This window comes from Phoca vitulina, unplaced genomic scaffold (genome assembly GCF_004348235.1).
Source record: "Phoca vitulina isolate PV1807 unplaced genomic scaffold, GSC_HSeal_1.0 scaffold33, whole genome shotgun sequence".
Classification (NCBI taxonomy): Eukaryota; Metazoa; Chordata; class Mammalia; order Carnivora; family Phocidae; genus Phoca; species Phoca vitulina.
In genome coordinates this window covers 13,599,855-13,618,585 of record NW_022589736.1, presented here as the reverse complement: position 1 = coordinate 13,618,585, position 18,731 = coordinate 13,599,855, and the positions used below count along the sequence as shown (strand labels likewise).

Below are 18,731 nucleotides of genomic sequence, written 5' to 3'. Positions count from 1 at the left end.
GCTTTCAGAGAGTCAGAGATAATAGTTGTTTCCAACAAGCAGTTTGAAAGCAGTTTTAGAATTAGCTAAAAGTTTAAAAAATATAGGTTGCTGTGTGGTTAAGACATTAACATTTCCACTGAAGCTTATTTGAGAACATAGTAAGTGCTTGAAAGATGGGTGGTGGCTAGGGTGCCTGGGTGGCTCAGTCGTTAAGTGTCTGCCTTTGGCTCAGGTCATGATCCCAGGGTCCTGGGACCGAATGCCACATTATGGTCCCCGCTCAGCGGGGAGTCTGCTTCTCCTTCTCCCTCCGCCCCTCCCTGCTGCGCCTTCTCTCTTTTTCTCTCTCTCAAATAAATAAAATCTTAAAAAAAAAAAAAAAAAGATGGATGGTGGCTATAGAGATGAAAAGAGTGCTTTGAGATCTGCCAATAGTATCCTTTTTTTTCTTTTCTTTTTTTTCTTCCAGAATAAAAATGGAAGGAACATGCTTATAGGTAGGACTCTGCTCACCATCTCAGTACCAGTAGAGTTTTTGAAACAGTCACTGGCTAACTTTTATGTGGTACTTACAGTGAACCAGTCAGTTTCCTGTGTACCTCACATATTTTAACTTGTCTAATCCTTAACAGCAAACTGTGGAGTAAGTGCTGTTACTATCCCCCCTTACACATGAGGAAGCAGGATGCTGTGTAATACTAGTCTTGATGTCCATCTTAAGTTATCTTTTGACCCACTGATCTTGGGTTTACTTATTTACTAGAAATTTTTGATTTATAAAAAGTATCTGAGATTATTTACATTAGTGATATGCAAAAGAAAATATTTTTGGTAAACCTTGGGTATATGTTTTTAGTGATTGGATTTTTTTTATCAGTTGCAAAAATAGTTTTTATTTTTATTTTTATTTTTTTTACTTTTTATTGTTATGTTAATCACCGTACATTACATCATTAGTTTTTGATGTAGTGTTCCATGATTCATTGTTTGTGCATAACACCCAGTGCTCCATGCAGAATGTGCCCTCTTTAATACCCATCACCAGGCTAACCCATCCCCCCACCCCCCTCCCCTCTAGAACCCTCAGCTTGTTTTTCAGAGTCCATCGTCTCTCATGGTTCATCTCCCCCTCCGATTTCCCCCCCTTCATTCTTCCCCTCCTACTATCTTCTTTTTTATTTTTTTTTATTTTTTAAAGATTTTATTTATTTATTTGAGAGAGAGAGAATGAGAGAGAGAGCATGAGAGGGGGGTGGGTCAGAGGGAGAAGCAGACTCCCTGCCGAGCAGGGAGCCCAATGTGGGACTCGATCCCGGGTCTCCAGGATCATGACCTGAGCCGAAGGCAGTCGCTCAACCAACTGAGCCACCCAGGCGCCCATTCTTTTTTTTTTTTCTTAACATGTATTGCATTATTTGTTTCAGAGGTACAGATCTGTGATTCAACAGTCTTGTACAATTCACAGCGCTCACCATAGCACATACCCTCCCTAATGTCTATCACCCAGCCACCCAGTCCCTCCCACCCCACCCCCCACTCCAGCAACCCTCAGTTTGTTTCCTGAGATTAAGAATTCCTCATATCAGTGAGGTCATATGATACATGTCTTTCTCTGATTGACTTATTTCGCTCAGCATAACACCCTCCAGTTCCATCCACGTCATTGCAAATGGCAAGATCTCATTCCTTTTGATGGCTGCATAATATTCCATTGTATATATATACACCACATCTTCTTTATAGTGATTGGATTTTGTGAGTATATACTATTAGCCTGATTGAAGATCTGGAAACTCTAGGAAATTTAGGGGCATCATGAAGAGATGTAGGGCAAATGTGACTAAATTTTGCCAACAGTTAGAAATATCTCACTTTTCCTGTCTCTAAAGTGAAGAAGCTGGGAGAGGATCTCTGAAGTATTTTTCTTTTTTTTTTTAAGATTTTATCTATTTTGACAGACAGAGTGTACAAGCAGGGGAAGCAGCAGGCAGAGTGAGAGGGAGAAGCAGGCTCCCTGTTCAGCAGGGAGCCCGATGTGGGGCTTGATCCCAGGATCCTGGGATCATAACCTGAGCCAAAGGCATCCGCTTAACCGTCTGAGCCACCCAGGTGCCCCTAAAGTATTTTTCATTTCAAAAGTTCTGTGACTGCAAAATCAAAATATCTATATTATTGGGTATATTGGAGTATTATATACTTATCTTAGTAATTGAAACAAAATTCTCTCTGTGTAGGTTTTGAGACAGATGCGAAAGTTGCCCTGGCAGGACCAAGAAGTGAAAGACTATGTTATTTGTTGTATGATAAACATCTGGAATGTGAAATATAATAGTATTCATTGTGTAGCCAACCTTTTAGCAGGACTGGTCCTCTACCAAGAAGATGTTGGAATCCATGTTGTGGATGGAGTTTTAGAAGATATTCGATTAGGAATGGAGGTAATAAGCACTTTCCTTAAAGTTATCAAATTGGAGTTTGTGGAGAATTTAAACAGCTTTTAAACCGATTATTGAAAAATAATAATTTGGAAACCTTCCTTTTCCCTTATGATGTCAGTTTACTGTTTCTTCAGAGTTACTGTTTTCTTAAAGAACCCTGTTGTCTCAGATTTCCTAGTCGTCCTTCAGGCTGTTGCTGGAGAAGTTTTTTTGCTTCTTTTTCTCAAGTTCAGTTAGGCTTATTTTGGAAGAGTATAGTAGATTTAATTATTTCTGGGGCACTAGAACTCAGGTTATAGGAATCTATATATCTTTTAATTAGGTGAATTGGTAATCTTTTGATAAGAATTTCTGTAAACTGTTTCCTCTTTCTGTTGTCTTATCGTTTCCTTAATCATGGATTACAGAAAAATAAGTTATGGGGGGCTGATAGGGAGAATTACATCTTAACTGTGTCATCAACTCAGTTAGTGATAGCTTAATACTAAATTTAATATTTAACTTGTTCTTTTTATTAAAACATTTTAAAGATAGCCATTTCTTAGAGAAAAAGGATACCCAGAAGTGATCACTTTATTAGAAAAGAAGGAAAGAACCCATTTTTTTTTTCTCTGTTTAGTGTTCTTTCAGTAATGGGTATTATCAAATGACAGGGGAGAATTTTACCTCTTTTCAACACATTACTACTCTTTAATGGAAATCTGTTGTTTTTTTTTCTTTAGGTTAATCAACCTAAATTTAATCAGAGACGTATCAGCAGTGCCAAGTTCTTAGGGGAACTTTATAATTATCGAATGGTGGAATCAGCTGTTATTTTTAGAACTCTTTATTCTTTTACTTCATTTGGTGTTAACCCAGATGGCTCTCCAAGTTCACTAGATCCTCCTGAGCACCTTTTCAGAATTAGACTAGTGTGCACTATTTTGGATACCTGTGGCCAGTACTTTGACAGAGGTTCCAGTAAACGAAAACTTGATTGCTTCCTTGTATACTTTCAGGTATGTAAACTCAAATATGCAGTTTGGCATCATTTAATGCATTGCTTGTGTTACAGAAGTATTAGAGAAGAAACATAGTAGCATTCATATATCACATCATCATTAGATTAGATTTTTTTCTTCCTGCAAGGGTATGCTACAGATTAAAAATATATGATGAATTCTATATAAACATTCTACTTGCATTGTCACTTTTATGATTAACAATGATCGTTAATTTTGGGAATTATTTTGGTATGGTTTATAAATTTGATATAGTAATTTATGGATTATGGTGTTTGGTATGGTAATTTATGAATTAAATTACCTGTGATTTTTGTACATCTGATAACATTTTTAACTCATCTGTGTTCTGATTTTACATCTAAAATTCTTGTTTCTAAACGATTTCACTTTTTTTTTTTTTTTTTTAGAAAAACTATAGTTTTTGGGAAAATATGTTATTTTCAACACAGGAAAAAATATTTGTTCACTCATGGTAAACTCTTGGGTTGTACTTCCCTATTTTAATTTCAGTTAATTATGTAAACTTACGATTTAGAATAAATTAAATTCAGAACCAAATATGGAGAAGGTTCTACAACTTTTATAAGGTTGGTGTTGCAAAAGTTAACTTAGGTTTAGGTTGAACTGCTCACTATTGAATTCTCCAGGTTTACTGAAATAAAGTACCGAAAGTACCATTCAATTCTATATGATCATTCTATTCTATATAATCTCTTGTTAGTGTTTTCTTCATTTATTTATTGGTGAAGAAAATAAATTTAAAACTATAACTTTTGAAGTATCAAAAATATATCCACATAGTGGCTGGTGTTAAGTGGGGGCAGATACTCTGGGGGAAGATCAGTTGTTAACTTTGTTCTATCACTGTACCTGTGCAATAGAGGACAACTTGTTACTCCCTTGTTCTCTGAATTGATAAGAAAATGGGGAGGGGAGTTTTGCAGATTTGAGAGTCAGATTCCCTGTTGTATATAAGGACTATCTTAAGTTGGAGACTGTATCGAAAACCAAAGTTTTGCTGCAAAATGTCAGCTGTAACTATCAGCATCAAAAGTAAATTCTCTTTCAGAAGAGTATCCTTATTTGCATTCACTCTGAAATCCCAGACTGAGAGAAAAAAGCCACTCAGAAATATCCAGGAGCAGAAAGAGACAAAAGTATATTTTGATTAACAAGCAGAAAGGTGTAGCAGGGTATACCTAGGGAATTGGGAGTAAGGAGTGAGTGAAGTCTGGGGGATGAGGGCAGTGTGTTCTAGGTCAGAGAATGTACAGTTAATATGGCAAGGTCAGATAGAAAGGACCACCTGCAGCAGTGCTTCTAAACTTTAATATACATATGCACCACCTGGAGATATTGTTAAAATGCAGATTGTGATTCATTTAGTCTAGAGTGGGGGCCCCAGAGTCCGCATTTCTAACAAGCTCCTAGTTGAGGTCCACACTTTCAGTAGCAAAGACCTACAAACTGGAGAGGAGAAAACACCCAGAAGAATACCCTTTTATATATAAGCAAATTCTTGGGTTGTGCTTTTTAGTTAAACTTGCGAATTACAAAGTAGAAAATAGAATGAAGGAACCAGGCTAGGAGAAGAGAGGGAAGATCTCTAAACAGTGCCATATACACAGTAGCTGTTCAATAAATGCTTGTGGATTAATGATTTTTATGTATTTCAAAAATTGTATTTTCAGATACTTTAATTGACCTGTTTAAAAAACAGAGCAGGTAGCATAGAGAAAATAATAAAAACGTATCAAAATTACGGCTTTGAATCTGGTTGCTTTTGTTGTTTTGTAAAATAAATATTTAAACCCTGTTTGGGGTTTGGGAGTAGGGTTTCTGCCTTGTTTCAGTACCTGGAAATTTATTTGGTATTTTATTTATGATTTTTCCTTGCCTTTAAAAGGGATTTTTGACAGTTGTAATAAAAAAATTAAAATCACCAAATGGCTTAGAAACTGGATTAGGATTATTACTGTTGACCATTAATAAAAATGGTAGGTGTTTTATACAACTAAGTTTTAGCTTAGTTATTATAACTAGGTAACATCACAATGTAGATTATTATTTTAAATATTTTTGTTATTTCTTATAGCTAAATTTATTTTTCATTTGTTATCAGCGTTATGTTTGGTGGAAGAAAAGTTTGGAGGTTTGGACAAAAGACCATCCATTTCCTATTGACATAGATTACATGATCAGTGATACACTAGAACTGCTAAGACCAAAGATCAAACTCTGTAATTCTCTGGAAGAATCCCTCAGGCAGGTACACGACTTGGAACGAGAATTCTTAATAAAACTAGGTAAGCAATTAATTACAGAGAGAAAATGAAGATGATATTTGCCAGATTGTTTCTAGAATTTGCTTTATGTTGTTATCAGAGTTTGCTTTTGTATATTTTCTGTTTTCAATGTTGAGTGTTACATAATAGTGTTAGGTAAGACCTGGGTGGCATACTTCTTGATCTCATTAAATAATCCCGACTTAGAGGAAAACAGTCATGTAAGACTTGAAGGAAAGGATAGTGATGGAAAAACACCTCCTGGGGCGCCTGGGTGGCTCAGTTGTTAGGCATCTGCCTTCCGCTCGTGTCATGATCCCAGGGTCCTGGGATCGAGCCCCTCATCGGGCTCCCTGCTTGGCGGGGGGCCTTCTTCTCCCTCTCCCACTCCCCCTGCTTGTGTTCCCTCTTTTGCTGTCTCTCCCTCTGTCAAATAAATAAATAAAATCTTTAAATACAAACAAACAAAACACACTGTCCTGTCAGCCTCTCTTAATTAGTAGAATTTTTGGTTGCTAAAACAAAACAGTTTTGATGAAAGCATCTCTTATATATACAGTATATATTTCCAACAAGCATTATTTCCTAAGATACTGCAGGCTAGACACTGTAGGGAGAGTATCTATTAGAAGTTTTGGAACTACCCTGTGTTATTTCAGACCTTATTCCCTGGGAAAGTTGTCTCTATTTCTAAGGACCAGAGAAAATGTGAGAACTACGTGCTATAGGACAGTTGGTCTGTTTAGTTTCTCAACATCCTTCTGAGACTGTTCTGGAAGAAGAGTTCGCTCTTGAACAGCTGCCAGGGAGTAGGAGCTGACTAACTTTGTCAGTGGAAATAACTGGAATGAGGTACAGCCTTACCAATCTGGTTTGCTTGCTAATTAATTCTTAGCATGTTAGCATGTTTTATTGTAGTCATTTCAAAGTAACATATTTTTAGGCTGTTAAGCTAGTGTTTTATCTCCTGCCAGCACTTGGTATCCATATGTCTGTCATTAGGAGATCCTTAAGCTTCACCATTTATGCTAACTGCATAAATTTACTATGTCGCATATCTAAAGAACTACTTTTCATGGCAAAGGTATTTGTGACTTTTTTTCCTCTAAAACTATTTTTTTACATATTATATCCAGCATTTTAATAGGATTTCTTTCTCCAAAGGTCCATCCTCCTTTGGAGAATATGATTGCTGTTATCTATTTGAGCAGTATTTTTAAAGGTGCTACTGACTGTGAAACTATTCCCTTTTCTACCACTCCACCCAGAGGGGCATATGTGATCCCTGTGTTCTTTGAACTTTTGTCCCAAGTTATCTGGTTTTTTTTTTTCCTTTTCAGATTTCCAATTGTATAAAATGATCATTTCAGGCAGAGTACTCATTTATCTTAATTATTTCATTTACTTCAAATGCTTTTTAAAATTTTTTTTATTTTAAAGATTTTATTAGAGAGAGCACGAGAAAGTGGGGGAGGACAGAGGAGAGGGAGAAGCAGACTCCCCGCTGAGCAGGGAGCCCCATGTGGGGCTCAATCCCAGGACCCTGAGATCATGACCTGAGCCGAAGGCAGAGGCTTAATCGACAGCCACGCAGGTGCTCCTACTTCAAGTGCTTTGATATAGTTAAGTCTTAGCTTTGTTTCCCAAAAACTTTTACAAATGGTACTCTCTGTGTAGTGGGCACGGGTAACACTAGTTTGACACCTAGTTTGGTAGCAGTACAGAGTGTGGTGTGCTTTATCCTTTATAGAGCAAAGGGTTAAGTTAAAGGACCTCAGGCTTCTTTTGAGGGGGGGTCTGTTCTTGTTTAGAATATGGGAAGGGAAAAACAGGCCACCATTTGTGAATCAAACTCTAAAGATGATGACAACTAGAATCAATATGCTCCCAAGTTGTCCCACTTTCCTCCTGTTTTAGAGTCTAAATATCAGGAAGAAGATATACATAAGTGAATCTATATTAAATCTATTTCCTATTGATAAACCATAAGATAATACAGGATCTTGCCTTTGGTAGTTTTTTTGTTTTCAAGCACTTTGTAAATTCATATTATTTTAACTTTATAACAGCCCAATGCTAACATAATAGTTAATGAGAAAGCACTACAAAGTTCCTTTGTATTTTGAAAGTCATTTTAATATTATTAAAAGTAGTACTTGTTTGGAGCGCCTGGTGGCTCGGTTTTTTAAACGGCCAACTTGATCTCGGCTCAGGTCATGATCTCAGGGTTGTGGGATCGAGCCGCATGTCAGGCTCTGCGCTCAGCATGGAGTCTGCTTGAGGATTCTCTCTCTCCCTCTGCCCCTCCCCTCACTCTCTCTCTCTGTAAAATAAATATATCTTAAAAAAAAAAAAAAGTAATACTTGTTTATGGCAGAAATTGTGAAAAATACCAAGAAAACAAAAGTCCCATTCCATACATAAGAATAATCATGTGTTAACATTTTTTGGTATATATTCTGTTCTTTTAAAATTTTTTCACATGTTTGCAGTTTTATAACTGGATTTTTTTCTACCTAATATATTATGAAATTTCTTCCTGACATGAAATATTTTTCTAATTCTTAATTGGCTGTATTCCTTTGTATGAATGTGCCATAATTTTTTTAATCCTATTGTTTGACACTTAGGTTATTTCCAGTTTTACGTTACTATAAGTAACATTTTTGTGTGATATTTGTGTGTATCTTGGTTTTCTCAGTACAGACATAGAATTACTGGCTAAGACATTCTCTTTAAATTTAAGAACAAAACCAAAATGGTTATAGGCAATATAATCTGGTTTGGAACTTCTAGATTGTATTGTAGTATAAGGAACAGAAATGAGGGAAACAGAAGTGAAAAAGAAAAGAAACCACATGAATAAATTATAAAGCCAACGGTATACTTCACGAATTAGAAATAAAATCAGTAGAACAGAATAAAAGGCCTAGAAGCACCCCCAATTAAATACAAAATAATTTATCTGTAATGAACTAGGAATCTTAAAAATAGGATAAGGGCAATAGGTCAGCATTTTGGAGGAAAATTGATATAGAGCCACATCTTCTCAAACTCCAGATGGATTCAGGAGTTAAGTATTTATTTTTAGGGATGCCTGGGTGGATCAGTTAAGCGTTTGCCTTTGACTCAGGTCATGATCCCAGGGTCCTGGGATCGAGTTCCGCATCAGGCTCCTTGCTCGGCGGGGAGCCTGCTTCTCCCTCTCCCTCTCCCTCTGCCGCTCCCCCTGCTTGTGTGCGCGCTCTCTCCTCTTTCGCTCTCTGACAAATAAAATCTAAAAAAAAATTTATTTTTAAAAATAGATCTGATTTTCAAATATTTGGAGAGGTGTTAATTTTCCCAAATTCTAAAACAGTAGAAGAAATCATATACATGGCAACAGATTTGGGCTTGTAAAGCTTTTATATGCTAGAAAAATAAAATTAAAGTGAAAATAGCTTCCATGCCAGGTTAGTTTCACTTACATAAAGAGCACAGGCAAATTGGTAATAAAATAGAATACCCTAATAGATAAATGAACATGACATAATCACATAAGGGAGGGCGGGGGGAGAATTGGTGTTTTTATTGAGTACTGTCTGATGCCAGAATGACACAGGAAGGTAATGTTAGTCCTATTTGGCAAATCAAAACACTGGGCTAACCTGTCAAGCCAGAATTCAAAGACTGTGCTCTCTCTGACATATTAAGTATGAGAGGAAATGCTTAACATGTCGAGTAAGCAGAAAAATATAATTTAAAGCAGTCTGAAAGGAAGTATTACAATTATTACTATTTCTGTTATGAGTAGGAGAACTGGGGCACCAAGCAGCATTTTGTTGTTTGTATTTTGTTAACCCTATGTCCTGTGGGTGTACATTTTTATCTCCGTTGTTTATTTTAGATTGAAAGTGTCCTAGGGATCAACAGCTGGATAGTTATTGTACTGTTTAGCAAATGCAAAATATATTTATAAATTGCTTTTGAAAGTAACCTGCAATGCAAATGAAAGTGTGCTAGAAATAGTATGTATTTTCCTTACAAATTAGAAGTATGACTATCAAAACAAAGCAACTTATACATTATAGTTCTTCCCACTATGCATGTTTAAGTGGATAGAACAAAGGTGTAAGGATAGTTCATGCTGTGTGAGTTTATCAGCACTGTGATATTTTTACTCAGAATGTAAGATTTAGACAGTTGTGACTATATTTTTTTGCCCTTGATAACTTAAATAATAGTCCAGTATTCTGCTTCTTAAAGTCCCTATAAATAAATAAGTAAATAAAATGTATATGTATAAAATCTATATTTGCATCTGAAAACTAGTAAGTGAGAAATTTTAAGTTAATGGATTCTCATTCTGAAACACCAACTTCTTTTCTCAGCATTAATTTTGCTTTCTCTGAGCATTTTCTAACTTTTCTTAATTTTTTTTTATTTTCAAACTTCAGTGTACCTACTTTAATCACTCTGTACTTTCATATTTTTGTCAGTTCTTGGTTAATTTCTTAAACTTAAGACACTGGAATAATTTTTTACTCTTATTGGTTAAATTATTCAAATTCTCTGGGCTTCAGTATTCCTCATAAAACGAAAGAGTTAAATCATTACATGCTTGCTAAAGTTTCTTTCTGCTCTAATCATCTAAGAGTCTGAATAAACAAGTATTTACTAAACACCTACTGTGTATTTATCAATGTGTGGCCTCTGATAAGTTATGAATATATAAAACAAGTTCTTTGTCTTCAAGGGCCTTATAATTTGATGTAACGTTTATGAAATCATTAGGAAAAAAACATTACATGGTGTATCCTTAAATGTAAAGTGCTATGAGAAATTCTCCAACTGCTTTAGGAGCAAGTAGGAAGAGTAATAGATTCAGATATTCATTGTGTTTATGCAGGAAGTAAAATTTAGACTGAACTCAGAGAATTTATAGGAAGGATTTGAAAGTGTACATTGAAGGATATTCTCTATTGAGAAGAGTATCAGATGAGCAGGATTCCAAGATAGTATGCTTTGTGACAGAGAAGAGGCCCAAGCTATAGGAGAAGGCTCAGGAGAGAGCAGGGGAAAGTCAAGTCAGACGAGGCATCTTTAAAAGTAGAGCGAGTGGTTTGGAATTCAAATGTTAATTAAGAGGAATTGACTAGGTAGGGAGGTGTAGATGAACATGGGAGGTGGAAGCAAATTCAAGCCAGGGAGTTCCCTGAGGAGGATGATACTGAAGAAAAAAATTAAGCCCTTTGGTGACACAACTTTGCCTCCTTCCTTTAGTCTTAATGTACAGACACTCAGATTGATAGCCAAATGTGATTTCTCCATGAAGGCGACATAATTTTATATCTTTGATGTTGGAGAAATTCTAAAATGTCATTTGATAAAAAGTGTGACCGAGGCTGCATCTTACATGGTTGAGGCTGCATTTTATATGCTGGTACGTTTTGTTCGTGTTCATCTGAGATGGAGATAAACAGAAGGTGAAAGAAAAAAAAAATACATATGTTTATATATACACACATATACATATATATATATATATATATATAATGTGTCATTGCTTTTTTGTTGAAATGAAGGTCTCTTTAGTTTGTGAAATGTTTCTCAAATAATTTTAAATTGTATTCTTATTCTATTCTGAGAAAATGGCTGTTGAATTTTCTCACTTAATACATACTTCTAGGGGCGCCTGGGTGGCTCCGTCGTTAAGCGTCTGCCTTCGGCTCGGGTCATGATCCCAGGGTCCTGGGATTGAGCCCCACATCGGGCTCCCTGCTCAGCAGGAAACCTGCTTCTCCCTCTCCCACTCCCCCTGCTTGTGTTCCCTCTGTCGCTGTGTCTCTGTCAAATAAATAAAATCTTAAAAAAAAAAATACATACTTCTAAATTAAGTGGTATAATATTGAAAATTTACTCCTTTTTATGTTTTTTTCCACTTTCTCCTCATTTCAAGGCCTAGTAAATGACAAAGACTCAAAAGATTCTATGACAGAAGGAGAAAACCTTGAAGAGGATGAAGAAGAAGAAGAAGGAGGAGCTGAAACAGAAGAACAATCTGGAAATGAAAGTGAAGTAAATGAACCAGAAGAAGAGGTGATGACTTTTGTTTATAGCCAATAGGTACATTTGTACAAGAATATCTTGATTATTTGAGCCAAGATTTTCTTTAATGTATAAAATAAGATCTCCTCCTTAGTTTTATTATAGGAACTGTAACTAGCAGTATATGTCTGTTGGAAAACCCATGGAATTAAGGTGTTTTTTTTTGTTTTTTTGTTTTTTTTTAAGTAAGAAAATCATAGTATTGACCAGAAGATCATAGGACATTTTTTTATTAGGACCATTTTTTTAGAGTAGATTTTGCTGCTGCACTAATTAGATAAACAGAATCTAATAATTTAAACATCCTTAGTAAATGTGTCATTGAAAAGTGACTCATTTTTCTGTATTTCTCATCTGAAGAGTTAGGATGTATTTCCTCTTTTTCAAAAGTGAACTTCTATAACTTTAAAGTTGTATCATTTTTAACCATTGCTTACTTTTCCAATCGTAGTTGTGAATATCATACATGATATGCATGTGTTTGCTAAGTAGAAAAACACAATGTTCATTTGTCCAGGAGGAGAAGTGAAAGATGTGGTTTAATAAATGAAGTTGGAGGAGTTTGCTCCTCCTCCCTCTCAAGACCACCCTTTCCCATGGCTGCTCTCCAAGCATAGGGAGAACATTTTAAAGAGAGAAGATAGTTGATTAATAAGAGCAGTGTGAGATATTCTACAACTTCAGCTGAGAAAGAAAAGGGCTAGAGTTAGTTCACTCTTCAGAAAATTGTGCTCTTTGTTTTCGTCTTGGTCCTCAACTTGGTCCTTGGTTCCATATGGCCTTTCAAAGTTATTCCTAGCACCTAACAACCATGATATTTCCTCCTGGATATCAGCTATGTAAATTAAAGATAACTTTAAAGATTAAGTAAGTGTTCTGCTAAAATTCTAATTTTCTGTAGTGTAGCATTTATATATTTTAACAGTAAGTACAAGATTTATCATTATAGTAGTAATAATATTTACATAACCATTTCTCATAGGTGAGAAAATAAGGCACGGGTAGTTTAGTTTGCCCAAGATCTCATAGTAGTAAGTGCTGAGCCAGTATTTGAACTCAGACAGTGTGACCTGTGTATTGCTGCCCCTCCTGCTTTCCTTAGCCAGTTTTTGTGGTCCGTTCACTTCCAGATCCCACAGATTATTATGTATAATAGGGATTAGGATAGTGGAATTCTTGTTCAGCATTTCAATTTCAAAAGTTAATCCATTTTATTTTGCCTGAGTAATATGAAAATAAAGGGTAAAGAGAAAAAGTTAATGCAGTTTAACTTAGTTTAGCTTAATTTTTGAATAGGAAGTTGTTTTTTTTTTTTAATTTTATTTTATTATGTTATGTTAGTCACCATACATTACATCATTAGTTTTTGATGTAGTGTTCCATGATTCATTGTTTGCATATAACACCCAGTGCTCCATTCGGTATGTTCCCTCTTTAATACCCATCACCATGCTAACCCATCCCCCACCCCCCTCCCCTCTAAAACCCTCAGTTTGTTTCTCAGAGTCCATAGTCTCTCATGGTTCGTCTCCCCCTCTGATTCCCCCCCTTCATTTTTCCCTTCTTTTTTTTTTTTTTTTTTAAACATGTAATGTATTATGTGTTTCAGAGGTACAGGTCTGTGATTCATCAGACTTACACAATCACAGTGCTCACAATAGCACATACCCTCCCCAATGTCTGTCACCCAGCCACCCCATCCCTCCCACCCCCCCCACTCCAGCAACCCTCAGTTTGTTTCCTGAGATTAAGAATTCCTCATATCAGTGAGGTCATATGATACTTGTCTTTCTCTGATTGACTTATCTCGCTCAGCATAACACTCCAGTTCCATCCACGTCGTTGCAAATGGCAAGATTTCGTGTTTTTTGATGGCTGCATAATATTCCATTGTATGTATATGGGTGTGTGTGTGTATATATATATATATATATACACACACACACACACACACACCACATCTTCTCTATCCATTCATCTGTTGATGGACATCTTGACTCTTTCCATAGTTTGGCTATTGTGGACATTGCTGCTGTAAACATCGGGGTGCACGTACCCGTTCAGATCCCTACATTTGTATCTTTGGGGTAAATACCCAGTAGTGCAATTGCTGGATCGTAGGGTAACTCTATTTTCAACTTTTTGAGGAACCTCCATACTGTTTTCCAGAGTGGCTTCATCAGCTTGCATTCCCACCAACAGTGTAGGAGGGTTCCCCTTTCTCCACATCCCCGCCAACATCTGTCATTTCCTGACTTGTTAATTTTAGCCATTCTGACTGGTGTGAGTTGGTATCTCATTGAGGTTTTGATTTGGATTTCCCTGATGCTGAGTGATGTTGAGCATTTTTTTCATGTGTCTGTTGGCTATTTGGATGTCTTCTTCGGAAAAATGTCTGTTCGTGTCTTCTGCTCATTTCTTGATTGGATTATTTGTTCTTTGGGTGTTGAGTTTGATAAGTTCTTTATAGATTTTGGATACTAGCCCTTTATCTGGTATGCCATTTGCGAATATCTTCTCCCATTCTGTCGGTTGTCTTTTGGTTTTGTTGACTGTTTCCTTTGCTGTGCAAAAGCTTTTTATCTTGATGAAGTCCCAATAGTTCATTTTTGGCCTTGCTCGAATAGGAAGTATTTTTTAAGTGGTAAGAAATGATTAATTTTTTCAAGCAAATTTAAGAGCATCTCTTGCAAATTTGATTTTGAATTGTAGACTTATGTTTATAAAAAAGCTAATACATCTCGGGGCGCCTGGGTGGCTCAGTTGGTTAAACATCTGCCTTTGGCTGAGGTCATGATCCCGGGTCCTGGGATCGAGCTTCACGTCAGGCTCCCTGCTCAGCAGAGAGCCTGCTTCTCCCTCTTTCTCGGGCCCTCCCTTCCTCTCAGCTCGTGTTCTCTCTCTCTCTCTCACTTTCTCTCAAGTAAAAAAAAAAAAAAAGATAATACATTTGAAAAAAGTAAATGCATTTCTTACATCCCAGAATATTTCCACTTTAGAAATGCTAAAAATCTCTCTCTGTATAGTAAATTATAATACACTATTTGGATTTTTGGAATTAATTGTTATGTATACTAAAAAAGTTGTAACAAATTTAAATAATTCATTTTCTCTTAGGAATTATTTCTCATTCACATTGTTTCTCTTAGCACAGTGAGAAGCTGGATTTAGTGTAGTCTTTTTTTAAACCTACAGATCTAAGTAAGAATGAATTGTGTTGTTGGAAATGGAAGAATACACAGATGGGGTACAACTGTGTCTTTTTTGTGTGTGTGCCCTTTTGAAAAAATCACCTTGAAAAAAAATTTCCAGTCTTCTGTTTGAAAATCTGGCTGTTAGAAGAGGAGGTGGGAGGGCACCTGGGTGGCTCAGATGGTTAAGTGTCTGCCTTCGGCTCAGGTCATGATCCCGGGGTCCTGGGATCGAGTCCTGCATCGGGCTCCCTGTTAGGCGGGGAGCCTGCTTCTCCCTCTGCCTCTGCTTCTCTCTCTCTCTCTGACTCTCATGAATAAATAAAAAAAAAAAAAAAGAAGAAGAGGAGGTGGGGACATTGACAGGAGAGGATGGGGAGAAGTGCAGGGGTCAGAATGTCTAGCTCCTCTGCTTAATAAGCAGTGTGTCCTTGAGCAAGTCACTTAACTTACTCAAGCCTTGTTTTTTTCATGTATAAAAATGGGGACATGAAAGCTTATCCTGCCTTCTTCAGAATTCAGTAGAGCAAACAAAATGAAGTATGTGAGTGCACCTTCCAAGCTGAGGTGCTTTATACAACGTAGTGCTTTATAAATTTAGTGTTCTTGCTTTCAACTGCTAACCATGTTAAATTTGAACTATTTATTGACTTTCAGAGTTAGATGGGTATTAAAGAACTACTATGAAAAATTCAGTCTCAGAATAGGAGAAATCTGCAAAAGGTTCAGGAAGCTCATTCCTTGTGCAATTCAAGGAAGAATTTCTACAAAGGATCTTTGTATTATTAGATCAGCGGAAGATAGTGAGATGGGTTTTTGGCTACTGGTGTGCATTAGTTTTTAACTAATGCTGCCTGCTGACTTTGCTCTGAGTCGTAGGCAGACTGCGTAAAAGGCTGGAACTTGAGAATAAGGAACAATTATATAGAAGTTTTTAAATCTTAAGGCATATAAAATAGAGATCCTTTTCAAAATGTTTTAATCTTCTAATGTTAAATAATTTCAGGAGGGTTCTGATAATGATGATGATGAAGGTGAGGAGGAAGAGGAAGAGAATACTGATTACCTTACAGACTCCAATAAAGAGAACGAAACCGATGAAGAAAATACTGTATGTATGGCTGAAAATTGGCTTTTGAAATCATTCCACATTCTCATTATTATTTCAGTTATAGCCACTGAAGTTGTGTTTCTTGTGATTATTTGAAAAATATTCCTTTGGAAATTCATTTTGTTTGTTTTCCTATGTAAGTACTTTACTGTATTAACACTTTCTTTTTAACATGTAATAATGTTACATACTTTACTCACTCATTCCTTGAGTTACATTGAACCAAGTTATCAGTACAAAAGACTCTGCCATCCAAAACATGATAGTTAAAATTTCTGGTCTGGTTTCTTGTTTTGTTTTAATAAGGAGGTAATGATTAAGGGAGGTGGACTTAAGCACGTACCTTGTGTGGAAGATGAGGACTTCATTCAAGCTCTGGATAAAATGATGCTGGAAAATCTTCAGGTATGAACGGTTCCTCCAGAGTGTCTTCTCACTACAGAATACTGCAGCACATTCCATTCTGGTTGACACCAGGGTCTCCACATCTAAACATTTGCCTCTGCAGCAGCTTTTTCCTGTGTGTACAGCTTGCAGTTGCCAGTACTTCTTACATCCCAGATCCTGATTTGAACATTTCTTTGAGATACGCTGGGAAAAAATGTAGTAAATATAAGACTTAGAACAGGGTAATTTCATTGTACCGGTCTCTGCCTTTTGTCTCTGAAGTCCTATCTCTGTTTCTAAGACCTTTTTACTTATAGTTTGTTTAGGATTCAAACTTTGCCAACGATAAATATTTGGGGAAATTTAATATACCAAATTCTTAAGTTTGATTTAAAATTTGAATGACTGGGATGCCTGGGTGGCTCAGTCGGTTGGGCGTCTGCCTTTGGCTCAGGTCATGATCCCAGGGGCCTGGGATCAAGTCCCGCATCGGGCTCCCTGCTCAGCGGAAAGCCTGCTTCTCCCTCTCTGCCTGTTGCTCCCCCTGCCTGTGCTCTCTGTCTATCTCTCTCTCTCTCTGACAAATAAATAAAATCTTTAAAAAAGTAAAAATAAAAAAATAAAATTTGAATAACTTGTTTGTAAATATTTAGAGGAATATTGGTCATTTGATGTTTAAAGAAATGTTTAATATATTCTTGACATTAATACACTGGATTTTATAAAAAGCTCAGTCTTCCCAATTTAGATTAATTATGTTTTTCTGTAATCAGAGGTCACATCCTGTGGACTCTTTACTTCTACCCTCTCTATGGTTGTTGTTAAACTTGTTAGTAACTTGAGGAGAGTGCTTCTTTTGAGATAGGGTATGAGGGCCCCATGCTGTAGGCTCATTGGAAAATGGGAAGGGAGGAAGTGAAAATACTAGATAGAGAGACAAGTGACTCTTGAGTTTTACTAGAAAGGGGGGAGAAATGGAGAGGTGACTAGAGGTAAAAGAGGAGGGTTATTTTTATTTTTATTTTTTTTAAGATTTTATTTATTTTTTGACAGAGACACAGCAAGAGAGGGAACGCAAGCAGGGGCAGAGGGAGAGGGAGAAGCAGGCTTTCCGCTGAGCAGGGAGCCCGATGTAGGACTTGATCCCAAGACCCTGGGATCATGACCCGAGCCGAAGGCAGACGCTTAACAAATGAGCCACCCAGGCCCCCCGAAGAGGATTATTTTTAAGATGTAAGGTTATTGTAGTCTTTCTGTGCTGGTGGAGTAATCCTTTAGGGAAGAAATACTGGATTTTACTTTCATGGATGTCACCAAGGCCAAAAACTATGATAAAGTACAAATTAGTGTCATAGGTATGTTAGGCCAATTTGCATCTTCCCACGTATATTAAAGTTTCTTCATATATCTAGAAATATTATGAAGTCTTAAATTCATGTCATTTAGGAGCATAAGTCATCAAATAAGATAATCATACTGCCTTTAAAGAAACAGATAATAAACAGTTTATTTCTTTAAAAAAAAAAAGATTTTTATTTATTCATATGAGAGACAGAGAGAGAGAGCACGAGCAGGGGGAGAGGCAGAGGGAGAAGCAGACACTTAACTGACTGAGCCATCCAAGCACCCCCTCTCTCCAAACTTTATACGTGGATGGCTCATTTATTGCTACATCTTTACGTATGCTCTAACAACCACTCCACTTAAGAAAACTTAATCCTATATCCAGGCACTAATTTTCAAACACCGTCAGATACCCAAAGCAAACAGCCATAAGGAGTTTCTTTCTTTTGATAAAGTTGTCACAGGAAGACCCAGTAGCATAAAAGATATTGATTCTCCATAAATCAGGTCCTTAGATTTTGTGTAGTCATAATTCTGTCCCACCGGAAGATTGGCAGGGGACAGGAATGAGGGATTGGGGGTGGGGGTAGTTGGAGAAGAACAGGGAGATGGATGCAGAAAGGTTTTTTTTAAGATTTTATTTATTTGAGAGAGAGAAAGGGCTTGTTTTTTTTTAAGATTTAACAAAATTATTCTTAAAAGTATCTGTAAGAATAAACAAAATAGGAAACTTTTGGAAAGTGGGGGATGAGATACTCTATAAGAAAATAAAACATTTTAGGGGCGCCTGGGCGGCTCAGATGGTTAAGCGTCTGCCTTCGGCTCAGGTCATGATCTCAGGGTCCTGGGATCGAGTCCCGCATCGGGTTCCCTGCTCAGTGCAGAGCCTGCTTCTCCCTCTC

General features: G+C 36.7%; 1 protein-coding gene across 2 annotated transcripts in view; it reads left to right on the top strand.

Annotated features, from left to right (window-relative positions):
• UPF2 (UPF2 regulator of nonsense mediated mRNA decay) overlaps positions 1–18,731 on the top strand; it is a 108,696-nt gene that overhangs the window by 69,569 nt on the left and 20,396 nt on the right. For both annotated transcript variants that reach the window (XM_032425622.1, XM_032425623.1), the window contains exons 13-18: positions 2,217–2,420; positions 3,143–3,418; positions 5,547–5,730; positions 11,648–11,787; positions 15,994–16,098; positions 16,405–16,503. In XM_032425622.1, the coding sequence (XP_032281513.1) occupies positions 2,217–2,420; positions 3,143–3,418; positions 5,547–5,730; positions 11,648–11,787; positions 15,994–16,098; positions 16,405–16,503 (1,008 nt within the window). The remainder of the gene's footprint in view (positions 1–2,216; positions 2,421–3,142; positions 3,419–5,546; positions 5,731–11,647; positions 11,788–15,993; positions 16,099–16,404; positions 16,504–18,731) is intronic.